General features: G+C 45.1%; 1 protein-coding gene across 1 annotated transcript in view; it reads left to right on the top strand.

Annotated features, from left to right (window-relative positions):
* LOC130282153 (uncharacterized) overlaps window positions 1-27,183 on the top strand; it is a 105,706-nt gene that overhangs the window by 20,309 nt on the left and 58,214 nt on the right. Inside the window, exons 2-11 of the mRNA XM_056530110.1 lie at window positions 704-811; window positions 8,561-8,628; window positions 8,916-8,972; window positions 13,380-13,436; window positions 13,558-13,608; window positions 17,250-17,315; window positions 23,280-23,327; window positions 24,251-24,295; window positions 25,233-25,280; window positions 26,917-26,961. Coding sequence (XP_056386085.1) covers window positions 763-811; window positions 8,561-8,628; window positions 8,916-8,972; window positions 13,380-13,436; window positions 13,558-13,608; window positions 17,250-17,315; window positions 23,280-23,327; window positions 24,251-24,295; window positions 25,233-25,280; window positions 26,917-26,961 — 534 coding nt within the window. The 5' untranslated portion in view covers window positions 704-762. The remainder of the gene's footprint in view (window positions 1-703; window positions 812-8,560; window positions 8,629-8,915; window positions 8,973-13,379; window positions 13,437-13,557; window positions 13,609-17,249; window positions 17,316-23,279; window positions 23,328-24,250; window positions 24,296-25,232; window positions 25,281-26,916; window positions 26,962-27,183) is intronic.

Raw genomic sequence — 27,183 nt, 5'->3', positions numbered from 1 at the left:
AACTATCTGTGAGATCCTAGCATGTTAAGACCTCCTGAGTATGTACCGGTCGTGGAGGGTGATAGTGTGGTTGCAGCAATCACACTCCTATCACTTTCAGGCAGTGTGTACATGCTGAGATCTGAGGGTGATAGGAGTGAGATTGCTAAAACCACACTGCAGATACTTGCTGGTAGTAATGAGTATATAGAAGGAGTAGGCTGTGTGTGATTGGGCACGGATTGGGGCGTGGTTAGGTTGTGACTAGGGTGTAGTTGGGGGTATGGTTTGAGTTGGGGGCTTTGTCTCCTGATCTTTTGGAAACCCAGCACCTCTGTCTATAAACTGGTTAGTTCTCTGCTTCTTCCTCGTTTCTTTTTCAATAGTTTATAGTTTCTATAACTTTTTATATAATCTTATTTACTATAAATATGTATCCGGTCCCTGATGAGGTGACGGGTTACACCATGTGCTGCACTGATACTACAATAAAATACTCCTATGATTCTCTAGTAAGGTTCGGCTGGTTGTCTTCTGAGCCTGTGTGCAGCAGCTAGAGGTTGTCATCATCAAGAATTAATAATGTAAACATAGAATGCAGGATGTGAAATGTTGGCAAATGCTAAATGTTTTCTTAACTACAACATAAAAGTTGCCGGTGTCTAGGACACTTTCCAATGTGCGCAGAACCATCCTGTGTGTTTAGTGATGTCACCTGTTTTAGGTCTCTAAAGGAGAACACCGACTGTTGCCGTTCATTCCTTCAGCTCAACCATCTGCACAATGAAGATCATCATATTCTTGGTACTGGCCGGTCTCAGCCTCGCTCAGGGTATGTATATACAATATGATACATTGCAATATACCGGGGAGACATGTACACCGCTATATACCGGGGAGACATGTACACCGCTATATACCGGGGAGACATGTACACCGCTATATACCGGGGAGACATGTACACCGCTATATACCGGGGAGACATGTACACCGCTATATACCGGGGAGACATGTACACCGCTATATACCGGGGAGACATGTACACCGCTATATACCGGGGAGACATGTACACCGCTATATACCGGGGAGACATGTACACCGCTATATACCGGGGAGACATGTACACCGCTATATACCGGGGAGACATGTACACCGCTATATACCGGGGAGACATGTACACCGCTATATACCGGGGAGACATGTACACCGCTATATACCGGGGAGACATGTACACCGCTATATACCGGGGAGACATGTACACCGCTATATACCGGGGAGACATGTACACCGCTATATACCGGGGAGACATGTACACCGCTATATACCGGGGAGACATGTACACCGCTATATACCGGGGAGACATGTACACCGCTATATACCGGGGAGACATGTACACCGCTATATACCGGGGAGACATGTACACCGCTATATACCGGGGAGACATGTACACCGCTATATACCGGGGAGACATGTACACCGCTATATACCGGGGAGACATGTACACCGCTATATACCGGGGAGACATGTACACCGCTATATACCGGGGAGACATGTACACCGCTATATACCGGGGAGACATGTACACCGCTATATACCGGGGAGACATGTACACCGCTATATACCGGGGAGACATGTACACCGCTATATACCGGGGAGACATGTACACCGCTATATACCGGGGAGACATGTACACCGCTATATACCGGGGAGACATGTACACCGCTATATACCGGGGAGACATGTACACCGTTATATACCGGGGAGACATGTACACCGTTATATACCGGGGAGACATGTACATTGTAATTGTTACGCCGAGCGCTCCGGGTCCCTGCTCCTCCCCGGAGCGCTCGCGGCGTTCCTCTCTCTGCAGCGCCCCGGTCAGACCCGCTGACCGGGAGCGCTGCACTGACACTGCCGGTGGGGACGCGATTCGCATAGCGGGACGCGCCCGCTCGCGAATTGCATCCCAAGTCACTCACCTGTCCCGGTCCCCGGCTGTCTCGTCCTGGCGCGCGCGGCTCCGCTCCTTAGGGCGCGCTCGCGCCAGCTCTCTAAGATTTAAAGGGCCAGTGCACCAATGATTGGTGCCTGGCCCAATCAGTCTAATTAGCCTCCACCTGCTCCCTGTCTATTTAACCTCACTTCCCCTTCACTCCCTTGCCGGATCTTGTTGCCTTGTGCCAGAGAAAGCGTTTATAGTGTTTGCCTTACTAGTGTTCCTGACCTCTTGCTACGTCTGACCTTGCCTCTGCCTAGTCCTTTTGTCCCACGCCTTCTCAGCAGTCAGCGAGGTTGAGCCGTTGCCGGTGGATACGACCTTGTTGCTAACGCCGCAGCAAGACCATCCCGCTTTGCGGCGGGCTCTGGTGAATACCAGTAGCAACCTAGAACCGGTCCACCAACACGGTCCACGCCAATCCCTCGCTGACACAGAGGATCCACCTCCAGCCTGCCGAATCCTAACAGTAATATACCGGGGAGACGCATACACACACTGTAATATACCGGGGAGACGCATACACACACTGTAATATACCGGGGAGACGCATACACACACTGTAATATACCGGGGAGACGCATACACACACTGTAATATACCGGGGAGACGCATACACACACTGTAATATACCGGGGAGACGCATACACACACTGTAATATACCGGGGAGACGCATACACACACTGTAATATACCGGGGAGACGCATACACACACTGTAATATACCGGGGAGACGCATACACACACTGTAATATACCGGGGAGACGCATACACACACTGTAATATACCGGGGAGACGCATACACACACTGTAATATACCGGGGAGACGCATACACACACTGTAATATACCGGGGAGACGCATACACACACTGTAATATACCGGGGAGACGCATACACACACTGTAATATACCGGGGAGACGCATACACACACTGTAATATACCGGGGAGACGCATACACACACTGTAATATACCGGGGAGACGCATACACACACTGTAATATACCGGGGAGACGCATACACACACTGTAATATACCGGGGAGACGCATACACACACTGTAATATACCGGGGAGACGCATACACACACTGTAATATACCGGGGAGACGCATACACACACTGTAATATACCGGGGAGACGCATACACACACTGTAATATACCGGGGAGACGCATACACACACTGTAATATACCGGGGAGACGCATACACACACTGTAATATACCGGGGAGACGCATACACACACTGTAATATACCGGGGAGACGCATACACACACTGTAATATACCGGGGAGACGCATACACACACTGTAATATACCGGGGAGACGCATACACACACTGTAATATACCGGGGAGACGCATACACACACTGTAATATACCGGGGAGACGCATACACACACTGTAATATACCGGGGAGACGCATACACACACTGTAATATACCGGGGAGACGCATACACACACTGTAATATACCGGGGAGACGCATACACACACTGTAATATACCGGGGAGACGCATACACACACTGTAATATACCGGGGAGACGCATACACACACTGTAATATACCGGGGAGACGCATACACACACTGTAATATACCGGGGAGACGCATACACACACTGTAATATACCGGGGAGACGCATACACACACTGTAATATACCGGGGAGACGCATACACACACTGTAATATACCGGGGAGACGCATACACACACTGTAATATACCGGGGAGACGCATACACACACTGTAATATACCGGGGAGACGCATACACACACTGTAATATACCGGGGAGACGCATACACACACTGTAATATACCGGGGAGACGCATACACACACTGTAATATACCGGGGAGACGCATACACACACTGTAATATACCGGGGAGACGCATACACACACTGTAATATACCGGGGAGACGCATACACACACTGTAATATACCGGGGAGACGCATACACACACTGTAATATACCGGGGAGACGCATACACACACTGTAATATACCGGGGAGACGCATACACACACTGTAATATACCGGGGAGACGCATACACACACTGTAATATACCGGGGAGACGCATACACACACTGTAATATACCGGGGAGACGCATACACACACTGTAATATACCGGGGAGACGCATACACACACTGTAATATACCGGGGAGACGCATACACACACTGTAATATACCGGGGAGACGCATACACACACTGTAATATACCGGGGAGACGCATACACACACTGTAATATACCGGGGAGACGCATACACACACTGTAATATACCGGGGAGACGCATACACACACTGTAATATACCGGGGAGACGCATACACACACTGTAATATACCGGGGAGACGCATACACACACTGTAATATACCGGGGAGACGCATACACACACTGTAATATACCGGGGAGACGCATACACACACTGTAATATACCGGGGAGACGCATACACACACTGTAATATACCGGGGAGACGCATACACACACTGTAATATACCGGGGAGACGCATACACACACTGTAATATACCGGGGAGACGCATACACACACTGTAATATACCGGGGAGACGCATACACACACTGTAATATACCGGGGAGACGCATACACACACTGTAATATACCGGGGAGACGCATACACACACTGTAATATACCGGGGAGACGCATACACACACTGTAATATACCGGGGAGACGCATACACACACTGTAATATACCGGGGAGACGCATACACACACTGTAATATACCGGGGAGACGCATACACACACTGTAATATACCGGGGAGACGCATACACACACTGTAATATACCGGGGAGACGCATACACACACTGTAATATACCGGGGAGACGCATACACACACTGTAATATACCGGGGAGACGCATACACACACTGTAATATACCGGGGAGACGCATACACACACTGTAATATACCGGGGAGACGCATACACACACTGTAATATACCGGGGAGACGCATACACACACTGTAATATACCGGGGAGACGCATACACACACTGTAATATACCGGGGAGACGCATACACACACTGTAATATACCGGGGAGACGCATACACACACTGTAATATACCGGGGAGACGCATACACACACTGTAATATACCGGGGAGACGCATACACACACTGTAATATACCGGGGAGACGCATACACACACTGTAATATACCGGGGAGACGCATACACACACTGTAATATACCGGGGAGACGCATACACACACTGTAATATACCGGGGAGACGCATACACACACTGTAATATACCGGGGAGACGCATACACACACTGTAATATACCGGGGAGACGCATACACACACTGTAATATACCGGGGAGACGCATACACACACTGTAATATACCGGGGAGACGCATACACACACTGTAATATACCGGGGAGACGCATACACACACTGTAATATACCGGGGAGACGCATACACACACTGTAATATACCGGGGAGACGCATACACACACTGTAATATACCGGGGAGACGCATACACACACTGTAATATACCGGGGAGACGCATACACACACTGTAATATACCGGGGAGACGCATACACACACTGTAATATACCGGGGAGACGCATACACACACTGTAATATACCGGGGAGACGCATACACACACTGTAATATACCGGGGAGACGCATACACACACTGTAATATACCGGGGAGACGCATACACACACTGTAATATACCGGGGAGACGCATACACACACTGTAATATACCGGGGAGACGCATACACACACTGTAATATACCGGGGAGACGCATACACACACTGTAATATACCGGGGAGACGCATACACACACTGTAATATACCGGGGAGACGCATACACACACTGTAATATACCGGGGAGACGCATACACACACTGTAATATACCGGGGAGACGCATACACACACTGTAATATACCGGGGAGACGCATACACACACTGTAATATACCGGGGAGACGCATACACACACTGTAATATACCGGGGAGACGCATACACACACTGTAATATACCGGGGAGACGCATACACACACTGTAATATACCGGGGAGACGCATACACACACTGTAATATACCGGGGAGACGCATACACACACTGTAATATACCGGGGAGACGCATACACACACTGTAATATACCGGGGAGACGCATACACACACTGTAATATACCGGGGAGACGCATACACACACTGTAATATACCGGGGAGACGCATACACACACTGTAATATACCGGGGAGACGCATACACACACTGTAATATACCGGGGAGACGCATACACACACTGTAATATACCGGGGAGACGCATACACACACTGTAATATACCGGGGAGACGCATACACACACTGTAATATACCGGGGAGACGCATACACACACTGTAATATACCGGGGAGACGCATACACACACTGTAATATACCGGGGAGACGCATACACACACTGTAATATACCGGGGAGACGCATACACACACTGTAATATACCGGGGAGACGCATACACACACTGTAATATACCGGGGAGACGCATACACACACTGTAATATACCGGGGAGACGCATACACACACTGTAATATACCGGGGAGACGCATACACACACTGTAATATACCGGGGAGACGCATACACACACTGTAATATACCGGGGAGACGCATACACACACTGTAATATACCGGGGAGACGCATACACACACTGTAATATACCGGGGAGACGCATACACACACTGTAATATACCGGGGAGACGCATACACACACTGTAATATACCGGGGAGACGCATACACACACTGTAATATACCGGGGAGACGCATACACACACTGTAATATACCGGGGAGACGCATACACACACTGTAATATACCGGGGAGACGCATACACACACTGTAATATACCGGGGAGACGCATACACACACTGTAATATACCGGGGAGACGCATACACACACTGTAATATACCGGGGAGACGCATACACACACTGTAATATACCGGGGAGACGCATACACACACTGTAATATACCGGGGAGACGCATACACACACTGTAATATACCGGGGAGACGCATACACACACTGTAATATACCGGGGAGACGCATACACACACTGTAATATACCGGGGAGACGCATACACACACTGTAATATACCGGGGAGACGCATACACACACTGTAATATACCGGGGAGACGCATACACACACTGTAATATACCGGGGAGACGCATACACACACTGTAATATACCGGGGAGACGCATACACACACTGTAATATACCGGGGAGACGCATACACACACTGTAATATACCGGGGAGACGCATACACACACTGTAATATACCGGGGAGACGCATACACACACTGTAATATACCGGGGAGACGCATACACACACTGTAATATACCGGGGAGACGCATACACACACTGTAATATACCGGGGAGACGCATACACACACTGTAATATACCGGGGAGACGCATACACACACTGTAATATACCGGGGAGACGCATACACACACTGTAATATACCGGGGAGACGCATACACACACTGTAATATACCGGGGAGACGCATACACACACTGTAATATACCGGGGAGACGCATACACACACTGTAATATACCGGGGAGACGCATACACACACTGTAATATACCGGGGAGACGCATACACACACTGTAATATACCGGGGAGACGCATACACACACTGTAATATACCGGGGAGACGCATACACACACTGTAATATACCGGGGAGACGCATACACACACTGTAATATACCGGGGAGACGCATACACACACTGTAATATACCGGGGAGACGCATACACACACTGTAATATACCGGGGAGACGCATACACACACTGTAATATACCGGGGAGACGCATACACACACTAATATACCGGGGAGACGCATACATACACTGTAATATACCGGGGAGACGCATACATACACTGTAATATACCGGGGAGACGCGTACACTGTAATATACCGGGGAGACGCGTACACTGTAATATACCGGGGAGACGCGTACACTGTAATATACCGGGGAGACGCGTACACTGTAATATACCGGGGAGACGCGTACATTGTAATTGTTACGCCGAGCGCTCCGGGTCCCTGCTCCTCCCCGGAGCGCTCGCGGCGTTCCTCTCTCTGCAGCGCCACGGTCAGACCCGCTGACCGGGAGCGTTGCACTGACACTGCCGGATCTTGTTGCCTTGTGCCAGAGAAAGCGTTCATAGTGTTTGCCTTACTAGTGTTCCTGACCTCTTGCTACGTCTGACCTTGCCTCTGCCTAGTCCTTCTGTCCCACGCCTTCTCAGCAGTCAGCGAGGTTGAGCCGTTGCCGGTGGATACGACCTTGTTGCTAACGCCGCAGCAAGACCATCCCGCTTTGCGGCGGGCTCTGGTGAATACCAGTAGCAACCTAGAACCGGTCCACCAACACGGTCCACGCCAATCCCTCGCTGACACAGAGGATCCACCTCCAGCCTGCCGAATCCTAACAGTAATATACCGGGGAGACATATACATTGTAATATACTGGGGGGACATATAGATTTTACATATATGAATATACAGCTGACTTGTTGCTTTTTTTCAATGTGTTAGAAGAAATCAATTGTCCAGAACCACCAACTCCTAAAGATAAAAAAGAGTGCTTGATTGAAGCTTTCAAGGTAAGATCCTTGATATACAATGTGTCAGTGATTTCTGTCGGACATTTCTCTCCAGTAATAAATAGGAATGTGTTTGTAGTGAAGCAGAATGAAGATCTGTGACATAGCAGATCCGTACTGATCACTATAGTAATGCTGAGGATTATTACATTATCTCGGGGGCCACAATGTAAAGTTCCTGTATAATGTTATATGTTACACATGAATATGTCCATCAGATCTGTCATATATTTATGGACATTATTATCTCTACATTGTCTCATCATATGTTTGTCTTTTTAAACTAGGAAGGTTCAAATTTCACGAAATCATATACAAAATATATGTGTGAATACCGGGGAAAGGTAAATATCTAATATTGTGTCTATAATGACAATAAGGAAATGTAATGTTATTGTTTGTAATTTAGATACAAATGGCAGAAAGTTCTGTTCTTATTAGAATCAGAGTCCTGAGTGGTTTCCTCATTGGAATCAGAGCCCCGAGGTGTTTCCTCATTGGAATCAGAGCCCCGAGGGGTTTCCTCATTGGAATTAGAGCCTTGAGGGTTTCCTCATTGGAATCAGAGCCCCGAGGGGTTTCCTCATTGGAATCAGAGCTCCGAGGGGTGTCCTCATTGGAATCAGAGCCTTGAGGGGTTTCCTCATTGGAATCAGAGCCCCGAGGGGTTTCCTCATTGAAATCAGAGCCCCAAGGGGTTTCCTCATTGGAATCAGAGCCTGGGGGGTTTCCTCATTAGAATCAGAGCCCTGAGGGGTTTCCTCATTGGAATCAGAGCCCCGAGGGGTTTCCTCATTGGAATCAGAGCCCCGAGGGGTTTCCTCATTGGAATCAGAGCCCCGAGGGGTTTCCTCATTAGAATCAGAGCCCTGAGGGGTTTCCTCATTGGAATCAGAGCCCCGAGGGGTTTCCTCATTGGAATCAGAGCCCCGAGGGGTTTCCTCATTGGGATCAGAGCCCCGAGGGGTTTCCTCATTGGAATCAGAGCCCTGAGGGGTTTCCTCATTGGAATCAGAGCCCCAAGGGGTTTCCTCATTGGAATCAGAGCCCGGGGGGTTTCCTCATTAGAATCAGAGCCCTGAGGGGTTTCCTCATTGGAATCAGAGCCCCGAGGGGTTTCCTCATTAGAATCAGAGCCCTGAGGGGTTTCCTCATTGGAATCAGAGCCCCGAGGGGTTTCCTCATTAGAATCAGAGCCATGAGGGGTTTCCTCATTGGAATCTGAGCCCTGAGGGGTTTCCTCATTGGAATCAGAGCCCCGAGGGTTTTTTTTCTTTGGAGTCAGAGCCCTGAGGGGTTTCCTCATCCTCTTTGGTATTTCTGACACCAGTAATAATACAGTCTGCAGCGCTTTTCATGTTGTCAGAAATACCAGAACCCCAAAGATTTCCCATATCTGTAGACTGACCCAACATGGCTGTTATACTTCTGTGATCTGGTGTGAACAAGGCCTAATAAAAGCCCCATAATTCTCCTGTTCCTATATTGTCCTTAGCACAGGGACCTCCTCTTCTCCTGATCAGTAGATGAATGAAAGAAGAAAGTGCGGGGGGTGAAGGTCCTGTATTCCTGCTGTCAGTCATCTATACATTTCTCCTATAGAGAATGCTGGAAATACTAATGTTCACTCTATATGTAACTCTTATATAACTGGGGAAATAAACCTCAAATTCTCATCTCTACAATTCTGAGTCCTGATACGTCAAGAATGAATTATAACTTTTCATGTCTCTACATCCAGAATGAGAGAATATATAACATAACCCCGATTATTATCACCGATATTATGTAACAGAGGAGACATTCAGCACATTCACAAACCAGTAACATTTCTTCTTTCACTTAGTTTCTTTATAATATAATAAAAACAGCCAACATGACAGAAGGAGAACAGACGTCCTGATCCTGCGCTGCCCCGAGGTAGAAGCCGGTATCTCAGGCTGAGCAGGGATCAGGTTTCCATATGCAGCTCACAGAACAATGTATAGTCCCGTATGTAGACAGACATGGACGCTGTTACGCCGAGGTCCCGGAGCACTCGCGGCGTTCACCTCCATGCAGTGCCCCGGTCAGACCTGCTGACCTGGAGCGCTGCATTAGTGTCCCCGGCGGGGATGTGACCCGCGTAGCGGGACGCGCCCGCCCGCGGCTCGCATCCCAATCCCCTCACCTGTCCCGTCCTCCGTTGGCTCAGTCCCGGCGCGCGCGGCCCCGCTCCCTAGGACGCGCGCGCCGGCTCGCTTAGATTTAAAGGGCCAGTGCGCCTGGCCCAATCACTACTTTCACCTGTGTCCTCATTATAAAAACCCACTTCCCCTTACTAGTTTTGCCGGATCTTGTTGCCTCAGTGCCAGTGAAAGTGTTTCTTGTGTATGTTCCAAGCCAGTGTTCCAGACCCTCTGCCGTTGCCCCTGACTACGATCCTTGCTGCTTGCCCTGACCTTCTGCTACGTCCGACCTTGCTCTTGCCTTGTCCCTTGTACCGCGCCTGTCTCAGCCGTCAGCTGGGGTTGAGTCGCTATCGGGTGAAACGCCCTGAGGGTTACCTCCCGTTGCAAGTCCATCCTCACTGACACAGATGATCCACCACCAGTATCCTCACAGTACCCGGATCCTGACAGACGCTCATACTGCGCCGTCCTCCAGATCTCAGCTCTGACACAGAGAACATCACAAAGATGGACAATTCTTTAGACCAGTGTTTCTCAACATTTTCGGGTCGGGGCACACCTCGGAATTTTTTTTTTCTGTGGGACACCCCTAGCAAGGTTTATGAGGGGAAAAAAAAGGAAAAAAACGTTAAAAACGCACTGCGCTATATCTATTTATCAGTGGGTATGTAGTTTAAAGTTTTAAGTGCTTTATACAGCAACTCACAAGTACTAAGAACAAGCAATTCACGGGGTTGTGTTCGGGGTGTGCTTATAAAATATAACTTTTAATTAGGTTTATGATAAAAACCACCAAAAGTAATTAATGTGTACGTGACCAGCACCAAAACTCAAATTAAATATAAAAAACAGACATCCGGGAGCTAGATAAAGCTTATAGGCACTAATCCTCAACCCGTGCCACAGTTATGATATACCAACGTTTATACTATAGACCGTCGACGCGTTTCTGCCATCATATAGCGGATGGCGTCATCAGGGAGGTATATATGACAAGATGGTAGCTATATAACAATGAGAGACTCCTGATTAACAGTTCTACTAATGTTGTATACCATTAAATATGCATGTATTTCCCCATTGATGCTGTAGGAAAAAAGTCAGGGAAATATTCATATACAGCAGTTATATTAAGTAGATTCCTGTAAAAGAAGATGACGTCCACAATACAGGGCCTATAGCCAGATTCAAATCCTGTAAGGGAAAGGCAATGATGACGTTCAATCACTGGCAATAGATATCCCTCTGTGGGATCTCAGGAGTGAAGACCGCTGGTCTGCGGTTCCCATAGTCCCGGGGCGAGCGCGACAACCTGCTGTGGTGCAGGGAGCTGGCACTATCCAGCTCGGCTCGCTACTGTGAGCAGAGGGGTGTAGAGGAGTGTAAATGGGTGACAGGGGTCTAGTAGGGTGTAAAGAGGGGTGTAGAGGAGTGTACAGAGGGGTGTAGAGGAGTGTACATGGGTGACCGAGGGGTATAGAGGAGTGTACATGGGTGACAGAGGGGTGTAGAGGAGTGTACATGGGTGACAGAGGGGTGTAGAGTAGTGTACAGGGGTGACCGAGGGGTGTAGATGAGTGTACAGGGGTGACCGAGGGGTGTAGAGGAGTGTACAGGGGTGACCGAGGGGTGTAGAGGAGTGTACATGGGTGACAGAGGAGTGTAGAGGAGTGTACAGGGGTGACCGAGGGGTGTAGAGGAGTGTACATGGTGACAGAGGGGTATAGAGGAGTGTACATGGGTGACAGATGGATGTACATGGGTGACAGAGGGGTGTAGAGGAGTGTACAAGGGTTGAAGAGGAGTGTAGAGGAGTGTATATGGGTGACAGAGGGGTGTAGAGGAGTGTACATGGGTGACAGAGGGGTGTAGAAGAGTGAACATGGGTGACGGGGCATAGGGGGTGACAGAGGGGTTGACCGGGGTGACAGACGGGTGAATAGGGGGTGGACATGGGTGACAAGGATGTGGTCAGAGGGGTGGACAATGGAGGGTGAACATGGGTGACAGGGTTGGATGGGGGGGTGGACATGGATGACAGGGATGGACAGGGAGGTGGACAAGGCGGACATGGATGACAGGTGAGGTGGACATGAGTGACGGGGTGTAGAGGGTGGACTCGGGTGACGGTGGTGTGGGGGTGTTTGGACAGGGTTGAGAAGGGGTTACAGAGGGGTGGAAAGGGTACGATACCTTAAGCAAGCCGGCCCGCGCAGCTTGCAGTTCCACGGCAGGCACGGGAGTCCAGCTCAGATGCAGCTCTTTCTGCCTCAGGGCACCATTTTCAGCTCACTGCGGCGCAAGGGAGAGGGGAACGCAGGGGGACGCTGTGTGCGCAGTGCGCCTGCAGGCTTCCCTTCCCCCCTGCGCTGTCAGTCATAAGCACACAGGCCGGGGTGGGACATTTAAAAAATAAAAATAAAAAAATCACGGCAAAATCCCGCGGCACAACGGTTGGGAATCACTGCTCTAGACTGACAGTAATAACCCCGCCCCCTCCCCCGCAGCAGCCTGATCACCGCTGATCACCTGATCTCACATACATTGTATTTTATTACTCTGTCTTTTCTTATTTCATAGTTTGAAGACAATAGGGAAAATCACGATAAAGCTGCCAGAGACGCATTTATGACAATGGTAAGAAATATAACATTCTTCTCTGTAGTGTCAGGTGCGGGGTCCTCCCCTAATGACAATGCTGATTAATATGAATAACACCCTATAATAAAGGAGGTTTCTTCTTCTAATCCTTTATTAGGCTTGTGCCGGTTGTGTCCCCGATGACTTTCTTGCCACAGGCAAAACATTTGTAAGTAAATACTGAGAAGTGTGTAAGCTAAATATTGTAAAAGAGAGAGAGAGAATGAGAGAAAGAGAGAGAGAGAATGAGAGAAAGAGAGAGAGAGAGAGAGGAAGAGAGAGAGAGAGAGAGAGAGAGGAAGAGAGAGAGAATGAGAGAGGAGGAGAGAGAGAGAGAGAGAGGGAATGAGAGAGAGAGAGGAAGAGAGAAAGAGAGGAAGAGAGAGAGAGGAAGAGAGAGAGAGGAAGAGAGAGAGAGAGAGGAAGAGAGAGAGAAAAAGGGGCCCTGCTCGTTGGGGAAAGGGGGTGTGGTCGCCAAAAAGTGCCAAAGATAACACTAGTGGGACTAGTGGTGATAAGCTTGGTGGGGATACTGTAAGAAATCATGGTGGATATTCTGAGGGGGGACAAGGAGGCTGTGATCAAACATTAGAAGTTCTTACTGAGAGATGTGTTGGGGACAATGGAGAGGAGTTTAAAGATGAAGATGTCAGCAGCCCTGTTGAATTTAGCAGCTCAGGAGCAGGTGATGGCGACGCTAGTGCTGGATCTATAGGCTTGATAAAAAAAAGACCTTCTAGAACAAGGGCACAGTCCTTACTATGTTACCAGATGCAGGAAACCAGGCACAGTGCCGTATCTGCAGAGCAAAAGTAAGGCACAGGTAGGGTCTCACTTCAGGAATTAGGCCTCTATGTCACCACATGGAGAGGAATCACAAAGCCTGACTAGAAGTATACCTAGTCCACCAATACCTGCTTCTGGTGGCTTCAACTAACACTACCTGACCACTGTCTTTGGCCACTGGCTACAGGTAGCACTATTCTGCGTTGTGCACAATCATATGGTGCAGGTGGTGGGACACTCCATGCAGTTGTTGGTGTGCAGCAAAATCCATGCTGCACAGAATTTCACTACTTCCAGCCAGGCCAGGAGCACCAGGCAGGCACAATTTTTGAACCTCCTGCTGTATGCTGGTTACTATAAGTCTCCCTCCTGCTGCTGTATGTTGGTTACTAAAAACCCTACTAGTTCACCATCACCCTTGCTGCTGCTACTTCCAGCCAGGCCTGGGCCACCTAGCTGGTAAAAAAAAATGATTTTTGAACCTCCTGCTGTACCCTGGTTATTGCTAGACCACCTCCTCCTGCTGTATGCTGAAACCTCATCCTGCTGTACGCTGGTTACTACAAGGCCCACTAGTCCACCATCACCCTTGCTGCTGTCATTTTCAGCGAGACCGGGGACACCAGGCTGGCAAAATGTAAAAGAATTATAATTTTTTAAACTCGTGCTGCTCACAAGAAACTACAACTGTTACCAGTCCACTTCCTCCTGCTATATGCTGGACACTTTTAGCCCCTATAGTTCACCATCACCCTTGCTGCTGCTATTTCCATCCAGACCTGTAAAAATTAAAATAAAAACTCATTTTTAACAAATTTTAAAAAACCTTACTTTTTTAAACCTCCTGCTGTACGCTGGTACCCACCACTCCACCAGTCCGATGTCACCTTTGCTGCTGGTAGTTTTTAACCAGATCTACACTTAAACAACCCATCTTTTCCAAAAAAGGGATAATTTTGTTCATCTTTTTATACAAAAGCTAGTTCTTTTTCATCATTTTGGGACAACAATACTGGTTCAATTTTCAAAAAAGGAAAACTTTTGGAACCCTTGAAAAAAAATTCATGCCACCTTCTTCGCATGGCAGACTAAAGGCTGTTGCTGCTCCAAAAATGGGATAACTTTTGGAATACTTGGAGAAAGCCACTAAGTCCTCTGATACCTCCATGTGCATTTGAACAATAGCAGACATCTACCAACAACCAAGAATACTTCATGCAACTTTATTTTAGTGTGAATAAGCCTAGAAAAATCTGCTAGTGCATTAAAGAAGCTGTTATTTACCATGGGTTACCACATATCACCATAATCCAGCATTAAAAGCACTTTAAAACTATAGTGATCCCTTAACTTACCTCAACATACAATATTTTCAACATATAATGGTCTTTTCTGGTCTTTTCTGGATCATTGTAACTTGAAACCAGACTGAACAATGTACAGACAGTCCAGATCTGTGAAACGTGTCAATGGCTGAAAGAACCGACCAATCAGAATGGATATTCACTGGTAAAACCCCTGTATTACTAGAGTACATTCACTGACTGGTGTCTGGTAGTGCCCCCTACAGTACAGGGAGGTATTTCATGTTTTGTACTCTTTACCTGTATTACTGAAGTGCATACACTGACTGGTGTCTGGTAGTGCACCCTTCAGTACAGTGAGGTACTGCATGTTCTGTACTCTTTACCTGCATTACTGAAGTGTATGCACTGACTGGTGTCTGGTAGCGCCCCCTACAGTACAGGGAGGTATTACATGTTCTGTACTCTTTACCTGTATTACTGAAGTGTATGCACTGACTGGTGTCTGGTAGCGCCCCCTACAGTACAGGGAGGTATTACATGTTCTGTACTCTTTACCTGTATTACTGAAGTGTATGCACTGACTGGTGTCTGGTAGTGCCCCCTACAGTACAGGGAGGTATTACATGTTCTGTACTCTTTACCTGTGTCACGGTTAGCTGCTCCTTTGGACACCAGGTGAGGGCGGCTCCGTGTTATTTTTTTTAGGACATTGTGTGTACTGTACAGGACCCCGAAGAAGCTCCTGTCCTCTACATAGACAGTGATTACAGCTTCCAGCAGATCTTTATTACTTTTATATGTACGGATTTGCTTTATCTATATTAGTTATCTACTTATTTTTCTTTAATCCTCACTTTTTCCTATTTTTTATGACATTTTGGGGCTTCAGAACCAATTACCAGGTTTCCATAGAGTTATATAGAGTCTCAACATACAATGGTTTATTATACAATGGTCGTCCTGAAATCAATTAATATTGAAACTTGAGGGACCACTGCACTTGAATACATTCTTAGCAGTGCTATACAGGACGATAACCAAGAAAAAAGAAAAGAAGCCGGCACTGTAGACATGCATGCAATATGTGGATCTGACGCACCGAGGCTGTGTAGGAGGTGTCGCTAGGACTCTAGATATAACAGGTGGTGCTCATGTAAGAATATACAGTACATGAATATAACAAAAAAACTGATGTAACGGAGCACTCACCCGATGAACAGGAAAATCCAGACCCACGAGATTGTCCACTTCGGACCGGAGCAGGGAGGCGGCAGATGGAATTGGGGGAGTTCAGACGCCAGCGTCTGAACTCCCCCGGTTCCATCTGCCTCCTCCCCGCTCCGGTCCGAAGTGGACGATCGCGTGGGTCTGGATTTTCCTGTTCGTCGGGTGAGTGCTCCGTTACATCTGCTTTTTTGTTCTAGTGTTGTACAGGACTTGAGAGCAGTTGGGCTGTGCTAGAAACATGTTTAGGGGCTTATTGCCAAAAAGTTTGCTCAACATTAATTATATCTCTTTATTATTATAATTTATTCAGTTATTATAACTCTTCATATGAATAGACAAAGCTAGTGGCCATTCTCCTATTAATGTGCACATATCTTATAATCTTATGGGTCAGAAGGTAAAAATAGTCTTCAAAAACCTTGTTAATTTGTTTATTTGTTTGTTTTATTTGCTTCTGGATAAAATATTTAGAATTTTGTATCCACTATAGGAGGAAATATTAGAAAATACTGGGAAGCTTGAAGCAGAAATATTAATCATTGCAGAAAAGATTGCAGTAAGTTTTCTAGCCTATTTTATTAAGCTATATTTAATAGGAGTCCAATAGTGATTAATTCATAAATTTAAATATTACAAATAATGAAATGAAAACTGTGAACTTTTACTTTTCCAATATAGTTTTATAATAGAATAACGAACAATATGATCTGGGACTTCAGTGAAATAATCTTCATGTTAGAGATTCCTGTTACTGAGGGCTCATCCACCTTTCATACATATAGATATTTCTTGGGACTTTCCCCATATACCTGCACACTCAGCTCCGCCCTCTTCATCTGTGGGGAGAAGTCAGGAGCCCCCCATAACACATAAGAGCCGGTTCCATAGAGATCGGGGGGTTGGGTCACATGATTTAGTCCTGGATGGTTTATTGTGTGGACATATATGAAGTCTTCTCCTATAAACCTATTAGGATCCTCCAATCACACGTCATAGGGCCAGAATACTCCAACCAATGGCCCAGGGAACAAAGGGTCAGCCTGATGAAACCCAACATGATCCTTGTTTATCTGAAGAGTAGATATGAAGGGGCCGCGCCGGGCCGCCCCATCACATACTACACTAAACACAGTGACGCTATTATCTGGGATGTAAAGCAGAATAAAGGGGTACTCCCCTGGAAAACATTATTATTCTTTTTTTTTTAAATCAACTGTTGCCAGAAAGTTAAACAGATTTGTAAATTACTTCTATTAAAAAATCTTAATCCTTCCAGTACTTAGCTGCTGTATGATCCACAGGAAGTTCTTTTCTTTTTGAATTTCATTTCTTTCTCACCACAGTGCTCTCTGCTGACACCTCTGTCCATGTCAGGAACTGTCCAGAGCAGGAGAGGTTTGCTATGGGGATTTGCTCCTTCTCTGGACAGTTCCTAAAATGGACAGAGGTGTCAGCAGCGAGCACTGTGGTCAGACATAAAGGAAATTAAAAAAGAAAAACAACTTCCTGTGGATCATACAGCAGCTGATAAGTACTGGAAGGATTAATATTTTTTTAATAGAAGTAATTTACAAATCTGTTTAACTTTCTGGCACCAGTTGATTTAAGAAAAAATGTTTTCCAGTGGAGTACCCCTTTAAAGGGAATTCATAGTGAACGTGACTACAGCACCAGGAAGGCATTATAACCAGATTCACATTCATTACTTTTTAAATGCCAATGATCTCCATGGTCCCACTGGGCGTCCTGACAATCCCTCTCCCCTATTCTAGCCCGGCATCTCCTACATTTAGATTCAAACCCCTTTTTCTGTCCAAGATCACTTTTCCTATTGCACATGTAATATAGTGCTAGGTGTAGGAGGGGAGGGGCTGGAATAGGAGGAGGAGGTGCTTGGCACTTGAGGTGATTGAGCCTGCCCAATGGTTTTTTATTTTTTTATTACATTTAAAAACTGTGTAATTTCTTTCATCACAAGCCAATAAAGATATACCGTATTTTCCGGCGTATAAGACCACTTTTAAACCTGGTAACATGTTCTCAAAAGTCGGGGGTCGTCTTATACGCCGGTTGCTGCAGTCGGCCAGGACGCCCGGGGTATGGATTATGCATACCCCGGGTGTCCTGGCCGAGATAATTTCTCTCGTCACATTCGGGACATCCCTGTATTTTTTTTCTCATTCTGTCTCTCATGGTTGAGGTTATAACCTATGATGAACATTACAGCCTCTCATCTGTTTAAGTGGGAGAACTTGCACAATTGGTGGCTGACTAAATACTTTTTTACCCCACTGTAACTTCAAAGTACAAAAGAAATAAGTCGCACCTATCCGACTGTAATGGAGTTCCAATATATAGCTTCACTCAAAGCGCGTGTGCAGATGAATATTGTGTGTGCAGATGAACATATTGAACATGCGGGGAGGGATGGGAAACACTCGGGGGTATACCACAGAAGGCTACTAGTTTCACATCATAAAGACACTTCTTCTGGCAGAGGTACCACAGAAGGCTACTAGTTTCACATCATAAAGACACTTCTTCTGGCAGAGGTACCACAGAAGGCTACTAGTTTCACATCATAAAGACACTTCTTCCGGTCCAGGTACCACAGAAGGCTACTAGTTTCACATCATAAAGACACTTCTTCCGGTCCAGGTACCACAGAAGGCTACTAGTTTCACATCATAAAGACACTTCTTCCGGCCCAGGTACCACAGAAGGCTACTAGTTTCACATCATAAAGACACTTCTTCCGGCCCAGGTACCACAGAAGGCTACTAGTTTCACATCATAAAGACACTTCTTCCGGCCCAGGTACCACAGAAGGCTACTAGTTTCACTTTATAAGGAAACTTCTTCTGGCTCAGGTACCATTACAGCTGGATAAGTGTGATAATTTTTTTTCTGTACTTTGAAGACACATAACATAAGACATAACAAGTGCAGATAACATGATCTTAAAGGGGTCCTCCGGTGGAAAACTTTTTTTTTTTTTTTTTAAATCAACTGGTGCCAGAAAGTTAAACAGATTTGTAAATTACTTCTCTTAAAAAATCTTAATCCTTCCAGTACTTATTAGCTGCTGAATACTACAGAGGATTTTTTTTCTTTTTAGAACACAGAGCTCTCTGCTGACATCATGACCACCGTGCTCTCTGCTGACATCACTGTCCAGAGCAGCATATGTTTACTATGGGAATTTTCTCCTACTCTTTGCAGCTCTGTGTTCCAAAAAGAAAATAATTTTCTCTGTAGTATTCAGCTGCTAATAAGTACTGGAAAGATTAAGATTTTTTAATAGAAGTCATTTACAAATCTGTTTAACTTTCTGGCACCAGTTTATTTAAAAAAAAAAAAAAAAGTTTTCCACCGGAGGACCCCTTTAACGACGCAGGATGTATATTTATGTCCTCCGCCGGCTCCCGCGATATGCCGCATGGTCACGCGGTGTCCCTGCGTCATATCGGGTCGGTCCCGGCGGCTATCAATGACCGGGACCCGCGGCTAATACAGGACATCACCGATCGCGGTGATGCCCTGTATTAACCCTTCGGACGCGGCGATCAAAGCTGACCGCCGCGTCTGAAGTGAAAGTGAAAGTAACCCGGCTGTGCAGTATTATAGGTCCCTATGGGATAATAATGATCAGTATAAGAGATCAGTGTGTGCAGTATTATAGGTCCCTATGGGAGCTATAACACTGCAAAAAAAAAAGTAAAAAAAAAGTGTTAACAAAGGTCATTTAACTCCTTCCCTAATAAAAGTTTGAATCACCCCCCTTTTCCCATAAAAAAAATAAAACAGTGTAAATTAAAAAATAAACATATGTGGTATCGCCGCGTGAGTAAATGTCCGAACTATAAAAATGTATCATTAATTAAACCGCACGGTCAATGGCGTATGCGCAAAAAAAATCCAAAGTCCAAAAAAGCGTATTTTTGGTCACTTTTTATACCATTAAAAATGAATAAAAAGCGATCAAAAAGTCCGATCAAAACAAATATTGTACCGATAAAAACTTCAGATCACAGAGCAAAAAATGAGTCTTTGTACCCTTCGTTATAGGGGTCAGAAGATGACATTTTTAAACGTATACATTTTCCTGCATATAGTTATGATTTTTTCCAGAAGTGCGACAAAATCCAACCTATATAAGTAGGGGATCATTTTAATCGTATGGACCTACAGAATAATAAGGTGTAATTTTTACTGAAATATGCATTGCGTAGAAACGGAAGCCCCGAAAAGTTACAAAATGGCGTTTTTTCTTCGATTTTGTCGCACAATGATTTTTTTTCCGTTTCGACGTGAATTTTTGGGTAAAATGACTAATGTCACTGCAAAGTAGAATTGGTGACGCAAAAAATAAGCCATAATATGGATTTTTAGGTGGAAAATTGAAAGGGATGATTTTTAAAAGGTAAGGAGGAAAAAAATGAAAGTGCAAAAACTGAAAAACCCTGAGTCCTTAAGGGGTTAAAATGGTTTCTCTCATCTGCCTTTTGAGTTACGCACAGAGCCAAGCCTCCTCTCTTTACCGCTTTCAGCGTGGGGGGCTCTTGCTTTTGTGATTGACACCTCAGACACACTTATTTATATGCAAGCTACTAGCTGTTTGCAGGAATCACTGACACAATCAAGCTTGCACACAAGCAGCAGAGCCTTATCTTAAGTGCCAGTGATAATGTTTACACATAGATAAGGATCCTGACAGATAAGGTGGCAGAAGAGTCAGTGTGTAAGTGTAGGATCCCAGCCCCCTCCTGCTATGGGCAAAGTGAGAGGGTGTGATGTCCACAACAGCCTGGCCACTGAGTGAAGAAGTGGTCTCTAACATAGACAGCAAGCAGTAAACAGGCAGCAAAGAAGAACAGCAACAACATCAGAAGGAGGTAAGTTTGAAGATTATATATATTTACACAAGTGTATAACTTTACATTCTCTACAATTTAAAAACTGATTGTGGAGATGGGAATACCCCTTTAACCTCTTAAGGACCAAGGACGTATGAGTACGTCCTTGGTCCCGCTCCCGTGATATAACGCGGGGTCCCACGGTGACCCTGCATCATATCATGGCGGGCCCGGCGTCACAGTGAAGCCGGGACCCGCCGCTAATAGCTGAGCCATGTGCCTAAAAGTGAAAGGTGCCGGTTAGCTCAGTGGGCTGTTCGGGATAGCCGCGGCGAAATCGCGGCATCCTGAACAGCTTACAGGACAGCGGGAGGGTCACAACCTGCCTCCTCGCTGTCCGATCGCCGAATGACTGCTCAGTGCCTGAGATCCAGGCATGAGCAGTCAAGCGGCAGAATCATCGATCACTGGTTTCCTATGAGAAACCAGTGATCAATGTGAAAGATCAGTGTGTGCAGTGTTATAGGTCCCTATGGGATAACAATGATCAGTGTAAGAGATCAGTGTGTGCAGTGTTATAGGTCCCTATGGGATAACAATGATCAGTGTAAGAGATCAGTGTGTGCAGTGTTATAGGTCCCTATGGGATAACAATGATCAGTATGAGAGATCAGTGTGTGCAGTGTTATAGGTCCCTATGGAAGCTATAACACTGCAAAAAAAGTGAAAAAAAAAGTGAATAAAGATCATTTAACCCCTCCCCTATTAATAGTTTGAATCACCCCCCTTTTCCCATAAAAAAAAAAACACAGTGTAAATAAAAATAAACATATATGGTATAGCCGCTTGCGGAAATGTCCGAATTATAAAAATATATTGTTAATTATACCATACGGTCAATGGCGTACGCGCAAAATACTTCCAAAGTCCAAAATAGTGCATTTTTGGTCACTTTTTATATCATTTAAAAATGAATAAAAAGCGATCAATAAGTCCTATCAATGCAAAAATGGTACCGTTAAAAACTTCAGATCACCGCGCAAAAAATGAGCCCTCATACTGCCCTATACACGGAAAAATAAAGATTTATAGGGGTCAGAAGATGACAATTTTAAACGTATTAATTTTCCTGCATGAAGTTATAATTTTTTCCAGAAGTACAACCTATATAAGTAGGGTATCATTTTAATTGTATGAACCTACAGAATAAAGATAAGGTGTCATTTTTACCGAAAAATTGACTAAGTAGAAACGGAAGCCCCCAAAAGTTACAAAACAGGGTTTTGTTTTTTTTCCAATTTTGTCTCACAATGATTTTTTTTTTCCATTTCACCGTAGATTTTTGGGCAAAATGACTGACGTCATTACAAAGAAGAATTGGTGGCGCAAAAAATAAGCAATCATATGGATTTTTAGGTGCAAAATTGAAAGAGTTATGATTTTTTAAAGGCAAGGAGCAAAAAACGAAAGTGCAAAAACTGGGTTAATAAACTACTGACAAGTACAGAGAAGAGATGACCCCGCCCCTGAGGGCTTAGACCCTGCCTCTGAGGGCTTACAAAGCCAGTTGTCCCTTTTTAGGCCATCTTTATAGTAATCACAGCCACACGTGAATCATCAAATTTTCGATATGTAAAAAATACTATTGTTTTGTGGTTCTGCAGGACATACTAGGACTGACTGAAGGTGTGTTCAATGTAATATGCAATCTGGTAAGGACTCAATTATCTATTATTTCTGGTGCTTGTAAAAAAAAAAAAGAGGTGAAGAGTATAGTATAGTAAAGACTCTGGGCATCATCCCTGTTACACAATGCACTTTTGGACAGTAATATATAGCACATCATTTTGCGTTTTCTTTAGCTATAGAAGCCGCCATCACATTATACTGCATGAATAGACTGTAATGTAAAAAGATCTAAACAAAATTATTTCTGTCTTAGAAATTGCAATCCGTCAGATATAGGACTTGTGATAAAAAAGAAGGTTGCGGCAGCACTCTTGGTCAAAAACTGGAGGCTCTTAGGACACTTCTTGATCAAAACGTGTCCCCCATCCACCACACAGAGGTGGCCTCTTGTCGGATGGGACCCTAACACGCTCATTCCACTCAACTCTGCTGGGCATATGGCCTCTGACTGGGAGAAATGCAGGATCCAATATCAGGATCCAAGGATAAAGAGGGGATGGAGGATGGGGGAAATATTTTGATCAAAAAATGCATTAAGAGGCTCAATTTTCTGACCAAGAGTGCTGCTGCAACCTTCTTCCTTGTATACTTTGTATTACTTTCCATGGTATTTACATTTTACTTTCCATGGTATTTACAATTTATTCACGCTTTAAAGTGTAGGGTTTTCTTCCCAGAAAATTCAGAAAAGATGAGTGAATTTGGAACACACCCCTTTTCCTCAAAACCACGCCCATTTTTTATTTTTTTTCACTCTGAGTGATTCTGATTCTGTCGGGTTTTTCCTGTCGCACATTTAGTTGCATGGTTCATGCAACAGAATTTAGGCACAAAACCCTACAAAAAGAGTAGGAATCCTGTTAGTAAATGAGGGCCATTGTTTTTAAGGAAGAAGGACCGCTACGATATTATTCTCTGCTGAATTATTGATTCTTCTCTTTCACAGGTCGGAGATGTCTTGGCATCAGAATGTACAGAAAGGATCCTAAAGGTATCAGTGTTATATCCCTATATATTCATATTTAGGAGAGGTATCTGCTGTCTATGTCTATGGTGATGATCTATCAGGAGAGGTATATTCTGTCTATATCTATGGTGACGCTCTAATAGGAGAGGTATATGCTGTCTATGTCTATGGTGACGCTCTGTCAGGAGTGGTATATTTTGTCTATATCTATGGTGATGCTCTATGAAAAGAGGTATATGCTGTCTATGTCTATAGTGATGCTCTATCAGGAGAGGTATATGCTGTCTATGTCTATGGTGATGCTCTATCAGGAGAGGTATATGCTGTCTATGGTGATGCTCTGTCAGGAGAGGTATATGATGTCCATGTCTATGGTGATGCTCTATCAGAAGAGGTATATGCTTTCTATGTCTATGGTGATGCTCTATCAGGAGAGGTATATGCTGTCTATGGTGATGCTCTGTCAGGAGAGGTATATGCTTTCTATGTCTATAGTGATGCTCTATCAGGAGAGGTATATGCTGTCTATGTATATAGTGATGCTCTGTCAGGAGTGGTATATGCTGTCTACGTCTATGGTGACTCTTTATCAGGAGAGGTATATGCTGTCTTTGCTATGGTGACACTTTATCAGGAGAGGTACATGCTTTCTATGTCTATAGTGATGCTCTGTCAGGAGAGGTATATGCTGTCTATGATGATGCTCTATCAGGAGAGGTATATGCTGTCTATGTCTATGGTGATGCTCTATCAGGAGAGGTATATGCCGTCTATGTCTATGGTGATGCTCTATCAGGAGAGGTATATGCCGTCTATGTCTATGGCGATGCTCTATCAGGAGAGGTATATGCCATCTATGTCTATGATGATGCTCTATCAGGAGAGGTATATGCTGTCTATGTTAATGGTGACATTTATGGTCCTGTCACTGAAATGTTACCTTGTTTTTATTTGATTTCAGGATAATACTCCTGGGCTCATAAAAACGCTAGTCGAGCTGTTCTGTAAGGTAAAAATATAAATGTTACTAAATATAAATTAAAACAGTATATTAATATAAATAAGTCACATATATATATTTATATTTACTGTATGCACTGTATATAGACGTAATTAAAATGCTTTAAGTTTGTATTTATTTGATCAGAATTGTTTTGTTGACTTAATAAGTTTCACTATTCTGACCTGTCGTCTGTGACGCTTTTATTCTACATATCCCCTCAGGGGGGCAGTAACCTCAGAGGAGGGAAGTTGTTTCTCTGTCACAGTCAGCGCGGGGATCATACCGATAACTGGGTCACGTACAGGAGATATTGCTCAGGATTTACTAAGTTTGTCGGGTTTTGCCTACACGATCCATCAGGTTTACTAATAGTCTACTTGTTCGTTCGTGTATTTGGTTGGTTTTCTCAGCGTTCTGTTCTGCCATTGTGGGACAATGTGCGCCAAAGTGGTCTTGTAATGTCATTTATTAGGACTTTCCTGTGATGACTGTGAGGTAATCTTTAGCTCTCTTCAGCATAGATGCACGTAATAGTTGTTTTCTGGGGATTACTGATGTGTGCGGTCAGAGAGCGGTGTAGACCATCTTTTCTGGTTCTCTACCACCGGAAATTGAACATGTATTGATTATTGTTGGCCCAGTTGTTGCATGTGCCTCGTTGCTAAGACAATTAATAAGTTAGAAAGCTAATAAAACAGCGACAACCATAAAATTAAACAACCTAGAAAATGGACATTTAGCCATCTAAACTTTAACATAGCATATTGTCAATACAAGGGTATAACCACAGGAACATCGCTAATACATTACCTTATACACTGAAGAAATACCAAATATTAAGCAAGATATATTAAAGATCAGAGAACTCAACACTTTAAAGTGTACCCGTCAGATCCAACCAATTTTTTTTTTTAAATATATCACTCAGTACCTAATCCTGACCATGTACATCTAATTTTTATGTGTCTAGCACCTTTATTTGAGGCCCAGACATGACCGTGTTCTGTCCGGTGAGGCCCAGACTTGACCGTGTTCTGTCCAGTGAGGCCCATACATGACCGTGTTCTGTCCGGTGAGGCCCAGACATGACCGTGTTCTGTCCAGTGAGGCCCAGACATGACCGTGTTCTGTACGGTGAGGCCCAGACATGACAGTGTTCTGTCCGGTGAGGCCCAGACATGACCGTGTTCTGTCCGGTGAGGCCCAGACATGACCGTGTTGTTCCCGGTGAGGCCCAGACATGACCGTGTTCTGTCCGGTGAGGCCCAGACATGACCATGTTCTGTCCGGTGAGGCCCAGACATGACCGTGTTCTGTCCGGTGAGGCCCAGACATGACCGTGTTCTTCCCGGTGAGGCTCAGACATGACAGTGTTCTGTCCGGTGAGGCCCAGACATGACCGTGTTCTGTCCATTGAGGCCCAGACATGACCGTGTTCTGTCCGGTGAGGCCCAGATATGACCGTGTTCTGTCCGGTGAGGCCCAAACATGATCGTGATCTGTCCTGTGAGGCCCAGTAGATAGAGATTGAGGAGCCCCGAAGTGATTACATTAAGGCTTCAGACCCACAGTCTATGAATATCTCTGCCTGACCAGAACTCATCGCTCATCGCCTTCTTACCATCTCTTTATTACTTTCTAGAATGACCCAAAAGCATTAAGTGTAGATCAGATGATAGATCTCTTGGTAAGTGTGAAAAGTTCTTCTATTTTCTATTTTTGCAACTTCTTCAAACTGAAAAACTCTGTCATAGTGACCTAATATAAAGGATTATTCAGGTTTTTGAGCTATTCAGATAATAAAGAAGATCAACATTTAAAAGTAAACTAAAAACAACTTTAATCCTGTAAAACTTGTAGAGCGGACATTCCTATTGAGGCTCCTCCCCCACAAGAATGGTTCCTACGC

The sequence above is a fragment of the Hyla sarda genome, chromosome 7, assembly GCF_029499605.1.
Source record: "Hyla sarda isolate aHylSar1 chromosome 7, aHylSar1.hap1, whole genome shotgun sequence".
NCBI lineage: Eukaryota > Metazoa > Chordata > Amphibia > Anura > Hylidae > Hyla > Hyla sarda.
Note: the sequence above shows the minus strand (reverse complement) of the source record. Positions and strands in the feature narration are given on the sequence as shown.